General features: G+C 43.8%; 1 protein-coding gene across 1 annotated transcript in view; it reads left to right on the forward strand.

The window, feature by feature from the left end:
• The window catches only part of LOC124798094, a 55,710-nt gene that overhangs the window by 22,521 nt on the left and 20,296 nt on the right, over positions 1 to 12,893 (forward strand). The window contains exons 2-3 of the mRNA XM_047261337.1: positions 353 to 499; positions 11,456 to 11,605. Of these exons, the coding sequence (XP_047117293.1) occupies positions 353 to 499; positions 11,456 to 11,605 (297 nt within the window). The remainder of the gene's footprint in view (positions 1 to 352; positions 500 to 11,455; positions 11,606 to 12,893) is intronic.

The raw sequence follows: 12,893 nt of genomic DNA on the forward strand, positions 1-12,893 counted from the left end.
AAGGAAGGTACAGCGACCTTTCACTGCCAACCGATCCATTCTTCTACGGAAGTTCTGTCACAAATTACTTTTCCCCCAGGTCGATTCCAAACTTTTCCCTCAGTTACTCGATCAACTATTTCAATCTACAACATTGTGGTGTAGTAGGATATTTCTAAAGCTTCACTTCTCATTTTGTCTGAAACGTTTTGTATCTCGAGTCCTTAATTTTTGCACGTAAAGAAAAGCCGCCACAGCACCTCCTAGAGCGCATACTGTCCGCTTCTGCTGGACGGTAGGGCGAAGCGCCTTGCTGTGAAACCCGCGGGCTGTACGGCAGCGGCTGCTTAGCAGTGCGGGCACCTGTTGGCAGGGCGCGTACGTGGTGCAGCTGCGGTACGTCGACTCCTGCGGGGACGCCGGCTCGCTGGTCGACTTCGACCTCGACGTGGAGGAGAGCGACGGCCGGTCCATCCTCGCGGGAACCTTCACTGTGAGCGAGCGCCTCGAGGACATCACCGTACGTATCTCGGCCAGCGGCCTGCGCCACGCCTCCCGCTAATTTTCCTGTTACAATTTATCGACACTATATAATGTTTCTGAACATGCAAATACCAGCGATAAACTCCCTATAAGTAACTTTATTACACAAAGAAGACTCACGCCAATACGCAAACATCGTGGACTGAGACCATCTGGTCTCTGGAGGAGGCAAGTGATCTGAGCACCCAAATAGACCGTAGAGTCTACAGTCCTGATCACATTTTAAGATTTTCTGGTCACATTAAAATGTTTGACGTAGTGGTTTCCTTTTGAACCAGCTTTCTTATGCCTGATTCGACTACTTTCTCTCCTGTGCGCTCCTCTTCATTTGACAGTATTACGGGAAAATTGGGTAAAGTGGCCACTCCAAGGAAGATGTCGTGTTTCCCTGATGTCATGCCATACAGAAGCAAATTAAGTCCGATGGGTGTCCAATATGTAAGTTCCCTTATTTTACAAAAAACCAGTGCACACTAGTTATCATTTTCAAATAATTTTATTCATTTTGTACAATGCTTCTGTTACTTTTCTAAACAGTCGCTATCTTTTTGCAAGCATTTTTGGCAACGTGACACAACCTTTTCCAAATCACTGTTTTACCATGTTGGGTCCTGTGCTTATAACCAGCTGTTGATGTGACTTTATCATCAGTGTTGAAGTGCTTGCCTCCAAGATGACCCTTGACTTGGCGGAACACGTGAAAAACTTGGAGAAAGATATGGTGAATATAGGGGATTCGTTGATACTTCCCAGCATGAACCTTCAGAGCTCCGCCTCGGTCGTTCCACCAGTATAATGCCGAGCTTTCTCATGAAGAAAGAGAACTCTGCGTCACGAAAGTCCAGGGCGTTTTCTTTTAATGGCAGCTCAAAGATGTCTACAGACATTGCAGTGCCTCTCTACATTCACTTTGGTGTTTCGAGGCAAGTAGTGAAGGAGCAAAACCGGCTGACTGTCCCAAAAGATGGTTGCTATAACTTTCTCTACCGACTGTATGACCCATGCCTTTTCTGGGGCACTCTCAACAGGTTTCTTCCACACCGTGTCCCGACGTTTCGTCCCAGGAGTAGAATGATGGAGCCAGATCTCATCCCCTTTGAACAGCAGATCTCCCTTTCTCTGATGGATTTCAGAAACATTCTGGCCGAATCCACCCGGGTCCGTTTGTGGACATCACTCAGCAAACGTATCATCCATCTTTCACAAACTTTATGGTACTGAAGATGGCCTGCACTGTGCCACGCCTACCCATAGTAAGCCAGCGTGAATGTTGTCAACATTTACCAGTCTAACTCGTCAGCCCTCACATGTCACGAGCACACTTTACTATGTAGAGAAATAAAATAGGGAAACCTACTTACTCGACCATCTTCGTATAACTCTGTAAACAGTACACATTCCGTAACCATAAAGCAATTGTATTATTATTCAACTCCTTCTTTTGTACTAGAAAGGCGGGCTTAACTGAAAGTAGATCAAAACTGAAGAAATTTCAAAGCGGTTGGAAATTAAGGAGATTGGACATGGATAAGTCAAAAGAACCAGACGCTGATGACAGTGTCAGAGGGAGCATTGGGCAACATTTCACTATCACAGGGGAACGGAATACCGCAGAAGACGAATAGTTGCCTTTGAGAGACGAAATAATGAAGGCAGCAGAGGATCAAGTAGGTAAAGCGATAACGCCTAGTGGAAATCGTTGGTATGACAGAAGATGTTGAATTTAATTGATGAAAGGAGAAAAAATAAAAGTGCAGCAAATGAATCAGGAGAAAGGGAACACAAACACACAAAAAATGAGATTGACAGGATGTGCAGAATGGCTAAGAAGAAATAGCTAGAGGGCTAATGTCTCGATTTAGAAGCGTATTTCACGTGAGGAAGGATCATTACCGCCTACAGGAAAATTAAGGAGGCCTTTGGAGAAGAAAGAAGTAACTATATGAATATGAAGAGCTCTTATGGAAACTCAGTACAAAGCAAAGAAGGGAAAGTTGAAAGGTAGAAGGGATATATAGAAGATCTATAAAAAGGAGAGGAACTTGAAAGCAGTATTATAGAAATGGGGGAGCACATACAATGTAAATACTTTAGAATTAAAGTAGACCACTCAACGAAAAGCAGCAGCGTTCAGCCGTCGACAGGTGCACAATAGAACGACTTAGAGTAAAATACGCATACATATACATACGTGAGAATGCCTGTGTGAGTGAGTCTGTATGTATGTGTAATATGCTCGAGCTCTGTCGAAGGATAACAGCGAAAGTTAACAAGTCGTCTTTCTTTTGTGTGTCTATCAAAATCTCAACGTTTCTGCTTTTCGGTGAGTGGTCTCTTTCTATCCTAAAGTATTTACGTTCTGTAACAACGCGGAGAAGACATAGATGAATATGAGATGGGAGATTTGACAAAACGAGAAGAATTTAACAGAGCACAAAAATACCTATCCCAAACAAGGTCCCAGACGACATTCCGTCGAAGCTACAGATTGCCCTGAAAGTACCAGCCATGGAAAAACTATTCCATCTGGTCTGCAAGATGTATGGAACAGGCGAACTATTTATTTAACAAATCATGTCAGCAAAATACCTACACGAATTCCTTACAGAAGAATGGAGAAACAGGTAGAAGCAGACCTCGGAGAAGATCAGTCTGGATTCCGGTGAAATGAAGGAACACGCGCAGCAATACTGACCATACGAATTATCTTCGAAGATAGATAAAGGAAAGGCAAACATTTTTATACTTAGAGAAAGCTTTTGACAATGTTGACCGGAATACACTGAAATCCTGAAGGTAGCTGGGGCAAAATACAGGAAGTGTAAGGCTATTTACAACTTGTAGAGAAAACAGGCGGCGGTTATAAGAGTCGAGGGGCATGTAAGGAAAGCAATAGTTGGGAAGGTATTGAGACAGTGTTGTAGCCTATCCCAAGTGTTATTCAATCTGTACATTAAGCAAGCAGTAAAGAAGACCAAAGAAAAATTTGTAGTAGGAAATACGAAGGAGGGAGAAGCTATAAAATACTTGGTCGTTTGCCAATGAGACAGTCATTCCATCAGAGACAGCAAAGGAGTTGGAAGATCAGATGAACGGAATGGACAGCTAGAAAGGAGCATATAAGACACACATTAAAAATGCAAAATGAGGATATGGATAGTAGTCAAGTTAAATCAAATGATGCTGAGGGAATTGATTAGGAAGCGAGACACTAGAAATACTAGAATAGTTTTGCCATTTGGGCAGCAAAATAACTGATGATGGCTTAAATATGGGGGATATAGAATACACACTAGTAATAAAAAGATAAATTAGTTAACATGAAATATAGGAGATCTTTTCTGGAGATATTTGTTTGGAGCTTAACCATGTATGGAAGTGAAACGTGGCCTACATAACACGTTAGACAAGTAGACAATAGGGGCTTTAGGAATGTGATGCTACAGGAAATAGCTGAAGATTAGATGGGTAGATGACATTACTAATGAAGAGGTACTGAACAGAAGGGGGAGCCAAAAAATTAGTGGTACAATTTGACTAAAAGAAGGGTTTAGTTGACACGACATATTCTGAGACAACATGGGATCACATATTTAGTAGCGGAGGGAGCTGTGGGAAGTGAAAAGAGGGGGGGGGGATGAAAATCGTAGGTGAACACCGTGAGCAGATTGTGAAGGATGTAGGGCGCAGTAGTTACTCAGAGATGAGGCTTGCACAAGACTGAGTATCATGTAGATCTGCATCAAACCAGTCATGGAACTAAAAATCATAATAACAGAAAACCTGCAAAACAACCAAATAGCCCAGTAGGCAAACTGAAGTTGCCAGAGACAGAAAAAAGGAAAAGACTCAAATGAAGTACGCTTTGGCTTACGTTTGCACGTCTCTTCCAAAACTGTGTTTTCCACTCACTGTCTGCTATCTTTTCTCTTTGTTGATTGGATGTGGTGGATTATTCCACTCAGCAAGCTGAAATGCTATTGGTGTATTTCAGCTGCTAATATCTTCATACATTTGAAGAACATGTCTGAAGAAGCAAAGATTCTTCTTGTCTTCAATTATGTCAATGCCTTTTATTTTTAAGAACTCTTCCCTTAATCGTGTATCTTGATACACTAAGAGATCAGCTGTTGTAGCAAATGGCATTTCTCGTTTTCCTTACAGCATCCATCGACTCTTGCGTAGCTTTGGAATCCCATGATTTCTGTACTGAGTTTCTTAAGTGATGTGATAACATGTGATATGATGACATCTTAACATAAATGTGTGGTAAGAGAACATTTGTTTTCACCAAGATGTTAATGCTTTAGTATAATTATTTTACGAAATACTTTCGTATTATTGTCAAGTCAGTTATCTCGAAACAAGATAAATACTTTACAACAGATTGGCCACTACGACCGACTGGACACAATTGCGCTAAGGGTTGTGTGAATACGAAATTACGTTCCCTACGCAATTTCATCCGTGGTCTGTGGGACGCCGGCAAGGTAGCTCAGCGCGTAAAAAAAAAAAAAAAAAAAAAAAACTGAGTGAATGGATGAACGATGTATTGAACAAGCGTCATGGGACGACCACTAACGAACAAAATGAGATTGGAATAAAAAGATATGGATGGCGTCTTTGATTAATAACCCAGACGTTGTCGTGCTCGGGTTCGAAACTCGCCACCAATTATATTTTGATTAATAATCAGCATTGGCAGCCGAAGACTTCCAGCATAAGAAGTCACCCTCATTCTAGAAGTCACCCTCATTCTGCCAACGGCCTTGTCGAAGAGGGCGGAAGAGTGGACAGAGGTTCAGGGCACTCCTTTGTCCTAGGGATGAGAAACTGCCCCTGAAAGCAGAAGAACAAGCAGCTGTCAACGGCATGAGTATGCAGAAGTCAATGGAAACAACCGCAATAAAGACAAATCTCGTACATCTACAGGACATGGAGCCTGTCACTGAAAAACTGCCATGATGATCTCTCCATTGGCAAAAGGTTCCGGAGCAGTCCCCCATTCGGATATCCAGGAAGGGACTACCAAATAAGGAGGTGGCCATGAGAAAAATATTGAATAACCAACGGAAGAACAACGTTCTAGGAGTTGAGGCTTGGAATGTCGGAAGTTTGAATGTGATAGGGACGCTAAAAAATCTGAAAAGGGAAATGCAATGGCTCAATCTAGATATAGTCGGGTTCAGTGAAGTAAAATGGAAAGTAGACAAGGATATCTGGACAGATGAGTATACGGTAGTATAAACAGCAGCAGGAAATGCTATAACGGGTGTAGAATTCGTTGTGAATAGGATGGTAAGGCGGAGAGTTTGTTACTCAATGGCTCTGAGCACTATGGGACTTAACATCTTTGGTCATCAGTCCCCTAGAACTTAGAACTACTTTAACCTAACTAACCTAAGGACATCACTCACAGCCATGCCCGAGGCAGGATTCGAACCTGCGACCGTAGCAGTCGCGCAGTTCCGGACTGAGCGCCTAGTTTGTTACTGTGAACAGATTAGTGACAGAGTTGCTTTATCAGAATCGACAACAAATCAACACCGACAGCGATAGTTCAGATATACATGCCGACGTCGCAAGCTGAAGATGAAGAGATAGAGAAAGTACATAAGGATATTGAAGGGGTAATACAGCACTTGAAGGGAGATGAAAATCTAATAGTCATGAAGGACTGGGAAGGAGCAAAAGAAAAGGTTACAGAAGAATATGGGCTTGGGACAAGGATTAAGAGAGGAAAAAGACTAATTGAGTTCTGTACTAAATTTCAGTTAATAATAGCTATTACTCTGTTCAAGAATCACAAGAAGAGGAGGTAAACTTGGAAAAGCCCGGGTGGAACAGGAAGATTTCTGTTAGATTACGTTATGGTCAGGCAGAGATTCCGAAATCAGATACTGGATTGCAAGGCTCACCCAGCGGTAGACATAGACACAGATCACAGTGTAGGAGCGATGAAGAGTAGGCTGAAGTTTAAGAGGTTAGGCAGGAAGAATCAATACGCGAAGAAGTGGGATGCGGAAGTAGTAAGGAATACATGGTGCCGAGGAATGAAATAAGTACGAAGTGTAGGAAAACTAAGACGAAATGGCTGCATGAAAAATGTGAAGAAATTGAGAAAGATACACTCCTGGAAATTGAAATAAGAACACCGTGAATTCATTGTCCCAGGAAGGGGAAACTTTATTGACACATTCCTGGGGTCAGATACATCACATGATCACACTGACAGAACCACAGGCACATAGACACAGGCAACAGAGCATGCACAATGTCGGCACTAGCACAGTGTATATCCACCTTTCGCAGCAATGCAGGCTGCTATTCTCCCATGGAGACGATCGTAGAGATGCTGGATGTAGTCCTGTGGAACGGCTTGCCATGCCATTGCCACCTGGCGCCTCAGTTGGACCAGCGTTCGTGCTGGACGTGCAGACCGCGTGAGACGACGCTTCATCCAGTCCCAAACATGCTCAATGGGGGACAGATCCGGAGATCTTGCTGGCCAGGGTAGTTGACTTACACCTTCTAGAGCACGTTGGGTGGCACGGGATACATGCGGACGTGCACTGTCCTGTTGGAACAGCAAGTTCCCTTGCCGGTCTAGGAATGGTAGAACGATGGGTTCGATGACGGTTTGGATGTACCGTGCACTATTCAGTGTCCCCTCGACGATCACCAGTGGTGTACGGCCAGTGTAGGAGATCGCTCCCCACACCATGATGCCGGGTGTTGGCCCTGTGTGCCTCGGTCGTATGCAGTCCTGATTGTGGCGCTCACCTGCACGGCGCCAAACACGCATACGACCATCATTGGCACCAAGGCAGAAGCGACTCTCATCGCTGAAGACGACACGTCTCCATTCGTCCCTCCATTCACGCCTGTCGCGACACCACTGGAGGCGGGCTGCACGATGTTGGGGCGTGAGCGGAAGACGGCCTAACGGTGTGCGGGACCGTAGCCCAGCTTCATGGAGACGGTTGCGAATGGTCCTCGCCGATACCCCAGGAGCAACAGTGTCCCTAATTTGCTGGGAAGTGGCGGTGCGGTCCCCTACGGCACTGCGTAGGATCCTACGGTCTTGGCGTGCATCCGTGCGTCGCTGCGGTCCGGTCCCAGGTCGACGGGCACGTGCACCTTCCGCCGACCACTGGCGACAACATCGATGTACTGTGGAGACCTCACGCCCCACGTGTTGAGCAATTCGGCGGTACGTCCACCCGGCCTCCCGCATGCCCACTATACGCCCTCGCTCAGAGTCCGTCAACTGCACATACGGTTCACGTCCACGCTGTCGCGGCATGCTACCAGTGTTAAAGACTGCGATGGAGCTCCGTATGCCACGGCAAACTGGCTGACACTGACGGCGGCGGTGCACAAATGCTGCGCAGCTAGCGCCATTCGACGGCCAACACCGCGGTTCCTGGTGTGTCCGCTGTGCCGTGCGTGTGATCATTGCTTGTACAGCCCTCTCGCAGTGTCCGGAGCAAGTATGGTGGGTCTGACACACCGGTGTCAATGTGTTCTTTTTTCCATTTCCAGGAGTGTATGATGGTCGCAAGAACTGACTCAGCATATAGGAAACGCAAAACAACCGCAGGTGAAATTGAAAACATAGGTGGTAGCATTAAGAGTTCAACGGGAACTCCACTGTTAAATGCAGCGGAGAGATGCGAATAGGTGGAAAGAGTACATTGAAGGCCTCTATGATGGGAAGATTTGTCTGATGTGATAGAAGAAGAAACAGGAGCCGATTTAGAAGAGATACGGGATCCTGTATTAGAATCATAATTTAAGAGAGCTTTGAAGGACTTACGATGAAATAAGACAGAATGGATAGATAACACTCCATCAGAATTCCTAAAATCCTTAAGGGAAGTGGCAGCAAAACGACTACTCACGTTGGCGTGCGGAATGTATGAGTTCGGAAATATATCATCTGACTCTCGGAAAAATATCATCCATAGAATTCCGAAGACAGCAACAGATCACAAGAGCAAGAACTATCGTACAGTCAGCTTAACAGCTCATGCATCCAAGTTGCGTAGAAGAATAACGTAAAGAAGAATTGAAACAGAAAATTGAGAGTGTGTTAGATGACGATCGGTTGTGCTTTAGGAAAGGTAAAGGCACCAGAGAAGGAGTCCTGAGTTGCGGTTAATAATGGAAGCAAGGCTAAAGAAAAATCAGAACACTTTCATAGGATTTTTTGACCTCTAAAAGCGTTCGACAATGTAACATGGTGCAAGATGTTCGAAATTCTGAGAAAAATAAGGCTAAGCTGTAGGGAGAGACGGGTAATGTACAATATGTACAAGTGCCAAGAGGAAATAATAAGAGTGGACGATCAAGAACGAAATGTTCGGATTAAAAAGGGTGTAAGACAGGGATGTAGTCTTTCGCCTCTACTGTTCAATCTGTACATCGTAGAAGCAATGATGGAAATAAAAGTTCAGCTGTGGCTAGCGCAGCGACGTAGGGTGTTTGCGACTGAGGGCAGTTATGTCATTTGTCATATGTCATTATAGCTATTAGGATTAGTATGTTTTTCGGTTGGTTAGTACCTGCAAGTAAATGTGGCAAGAGCAAGCCATTAATGCCTATTTTTCCCTGGGGAAGAGTTCAGATGTTGCAGCGTGGATGTGTGGACGCAATACGCCGAGTCGATACTGACACGTGTAGACCACTTAGTGGTGCAGTTACGACAGATAACAGGAAACATGACGTAGTGAATTACGCGACGTCAAGATTGTTAGACAAAAGGAGGAGCAACTAACGCGCTGAAGTGGGTGTATATAAAAGTGCCAATGATCACAGTATCTGGACTTGTACTTCTAACATCCTGTACTGTGTGGGAAGACAAATGCCCTCTTCGACTCTGCTACACCGTTTCATATATCATAATAGCTACGTCGTTAATGAGCAATTTTACTTTCAAGGAAGCAAAATTTCTTCATTTCGTGTAAAAAGTACACCTCGAATTGCCTTTTTGTAGACTTCATTACATACTAAAAAAATGAATTTCTTTGCACCTACACGTACTCTTGTGCCGTTTCCCTTTCTAAGGTCTGATGATTGTTATAACGTCTAAATAAGTGGAAATGTGACAAAGAAGGCGAATTCTAAAATTTACGTAAAAGACAAATGACTAGGATAACACAACCTCACACAATATCAGACTGACATGTCTACAACAGCCCGTTAGAAGAATTACAAACCTCATATGATATCTGCCTTTCAGAAAGCAGTATGGTCTGACGTTCCCTGAGTTGTAAAAAAATTCTTTAGCTCTTGTAGCATGATGATACAGGAGTCCTGGATATCATCACTGTTTGGTTTTCGGAGTCTAAATATCAGATGTGTTTGCAAGCAAGATTATGGAATTTCAGGTTCGCCTATTGTGTAAACAAACTCGCCCCAGCACATTTGTCATCATCAATGGGTGTTGTTATTCAGGTCTGTATTATATAAACCACGTTGTAAGTAGTACTAATTGCAGCGAAAATTAGGCGAGAAAATATTTTTTTGCCTGTTACAATTACTGCCTTATTCTGTAAAATGTTAAGTTATGTAGGACATCCTTGACAATATTGTATAGTTTGACGTCTGCAACGAAAAGATATTTTAGTGAGGTTGGTTGACCACTTAGCAAATCTCTTTATCTTTAAACTCAATTTTACTAGATGAAAGTATTTCGCAGTTATTTACTGTCTGTCTCTTGGTTTCCGTCGTCATCTGCATGGCCATCTGCTCCAGAAATACGCACGGAAAAACGCACATTTTTTAAATGAATAACTTGCAAGTTCCAATAAATACTATTTGAAACGTAGGTTACATTTTACAGACTTGAATAATATCGCCCGCTGACGATAGGACAAATGTGCCGAAAGATATTTCAGCACAAGCAGTAGTAGTCGTTTGTGTAATAGGTGGATGTGAATATCCGTAATTAAATCCTGGACATGTTCCTGGGTACTGTCAACAGTGTCAGTAACTGTAATGTATTCATGATACATTAAGTCTGCCCTTGCTCAGATACGTCCCACACAACCATCACCTTCACCAACAACACCCCCACCTCCGCTAACCATCATCATAATCATTATCACCCATTTCGCATTAAATACTGGATAAAAGTATCATTTACAATTCTCGTGCATTAAGGTCTTCGATGGTGTAATTTGACCTGCATGTTTTGCAGTGCCGACTATTGACTACACTTAAATCTCCTTCCCTGTCCTTTCACACGACTTGGACTACAGCAAAGTGCTTCGTCGATGTACCTTTCCTCGGCTTTCCTGGGCACACGCTCTCTTTCTAAGACCTGAAGGGAAACACCAAAGACACGACACATTACCATCTTTAATACGATGCGGGAAGCCACTGGCGTTCAAAACAGCTTCCAGACGTATCGGAATAGATAAATACAGGGCCTATGTGGATTTTAAATGAAAGTTATACCTTTCATCCTGCAATATTTTGGGAAGTCCAGGTAGTGATGATGGGTGGATATCGGTCACGCGCCATTCTCTCCAAGCCCCTCAATAATATTTAGATCTGGTGACTCTGGTGGTACGGTTCATCCTCGTGCTGTCAAAACTAGTGCTGTGTGAACAGGAGCCTCGTGATCTTGGACCACAAATATTGCATCAAGGGCTGTACTTGCAATATAAAGCTTCGATACAGTGAGTCTTGGAACAGCAAACACTCGTGCTATCTCGGTTACGGAAGGACCCACCATACGAGCAGCAGAAATTTGCCATTCGGATGCACTTAACTCGAACGCAGTGGACTCACAGCTGCATAGAACACTACTGACACTCACAGCGTGCTGCAGGGCGGTGTGCAGGTGCCGACGCGCGGCCACACACAGCGGCGCAGCCCGCACGCTCGGCCAGCTTCTGCAGCCTCCGGCGCCGCGCTGTTTCAGGGCACCATCAACTGCAGCATCCGCGGCGACGCGGGCTGGCGGGAGAACGCGGTGAACTACCGGATCCGCGACTGGTGCCAGGAGGGCGTCATCCGCCGCATCCTGGCCGCCACCAACCTCACGCTGGAGGAGAAGTGCGCCGTGCCGGCCGTAAGTCCAACAACCCATGTGCGTCGGAGGAACGCTTTGTGGATGGATGGATGTGAATTTTCCTCTCACGTTTTGTACTTGTGCTTCTGTATAGGGCCAAGCGAGACGGCGATTATGGCCCATGTTACTTTGCTGCGGCTGAGAGTAATTTAGGTAACAGAGGTACACTGGACAGGAGAATCGCTATTACTGGATCACATTTGTTAGTGAGAGCTTATTCGAAGCGAAATGCGCTATAGATGACTCTGCACTTACCTGACGTGCTAAGCTACGAAATTCAAATCTGCTGCAGAAACAGACGATCTATCACAGTTTCGCGCACTCGGAGTAAAATCCAAAGTATATCTGCCGAATAGAAACCCTAGCAAAAACGGCCAAGGCGCTAAGATATGCTGCGTCAGTGGTCTCCGAGAATCTCTGTCTGAAAACCGAAAACAACTGTTATTTCGTTCCAGTTGGTCAGTGGTTTCGAAACTGGCTCTTTATGGTACAACACATTCACTTTAAAACAATTACTTACGTCAGTCACATTTACTTTTGTCCTCAAGGAATTCCGATGCCTCACTTCGTCGCTTTGAAGTGTGCAATGATCTAAATGAACAACTCACTGTATACGCAAATCTATCTTTCGCTAAATTTGTGAGGATAAGTTTCAAGAAATATTTATAAATCACAAAAGGAAAGTATTCTGCATCTATAATGACTCCTTTTAATGAGACTGAAGAAAAACTCCAACTAGCATTAACAATAACTTTCTCTCAACATTGTCGTACCATCATAAAAATTACTTTTTTCGCACTCCTTTCACTTTTAAGTGAAATACTTTCTATTAACAGTGGTTGGAGGAAACTAAATATTACACTAAACTGATGTCTGATAATTCACTCTGGACACCGACAGTTGGACATTGTTACACAATGAAATCTTTACACTACAATAATGACTCATCTAGACTTTGCAGAAAAATTAACTCAAGAATAGTTACCTTTTCCCAAATCTGTTGTCTCTTAAAGATAATTTCGAATCATCATTTATCCTTAATCCTCAGTTACAGAGCATGGAGCATCTTGTGATGCCCGTATCTTTTTATTTGCTATTAAACTTGACCGTGTAGCACCAGGCTATGATAGAAGCATATGAGAATAATGATTGCACAGTATTATTACCAACACTCAGTTATCACACGGTAACTTATAAATGGTAATTATGTAATGGACTATAATGCGGATTGATGGTGAACTAAAACTTGAATAGTCACCTTGAGATGACTGAAAAAAGGGAGAAATCT

Source organism: Schistocerca piceifrons, chromosome 5 (genome assembly GCF_021461385.2).
Source record: "Schistocerca piceifrons isolate TAMUIC-IGC-003096 chromosome 5, iqSchPice1.1, whole genome shotgun sequence".
Classification (NCBI taxonomy): Eukaryota; Metazoa; Arthropoda; class Insecta; order Orthoptera; family Acrididae; genus Schistocerca; species Schistocerca piceifrons.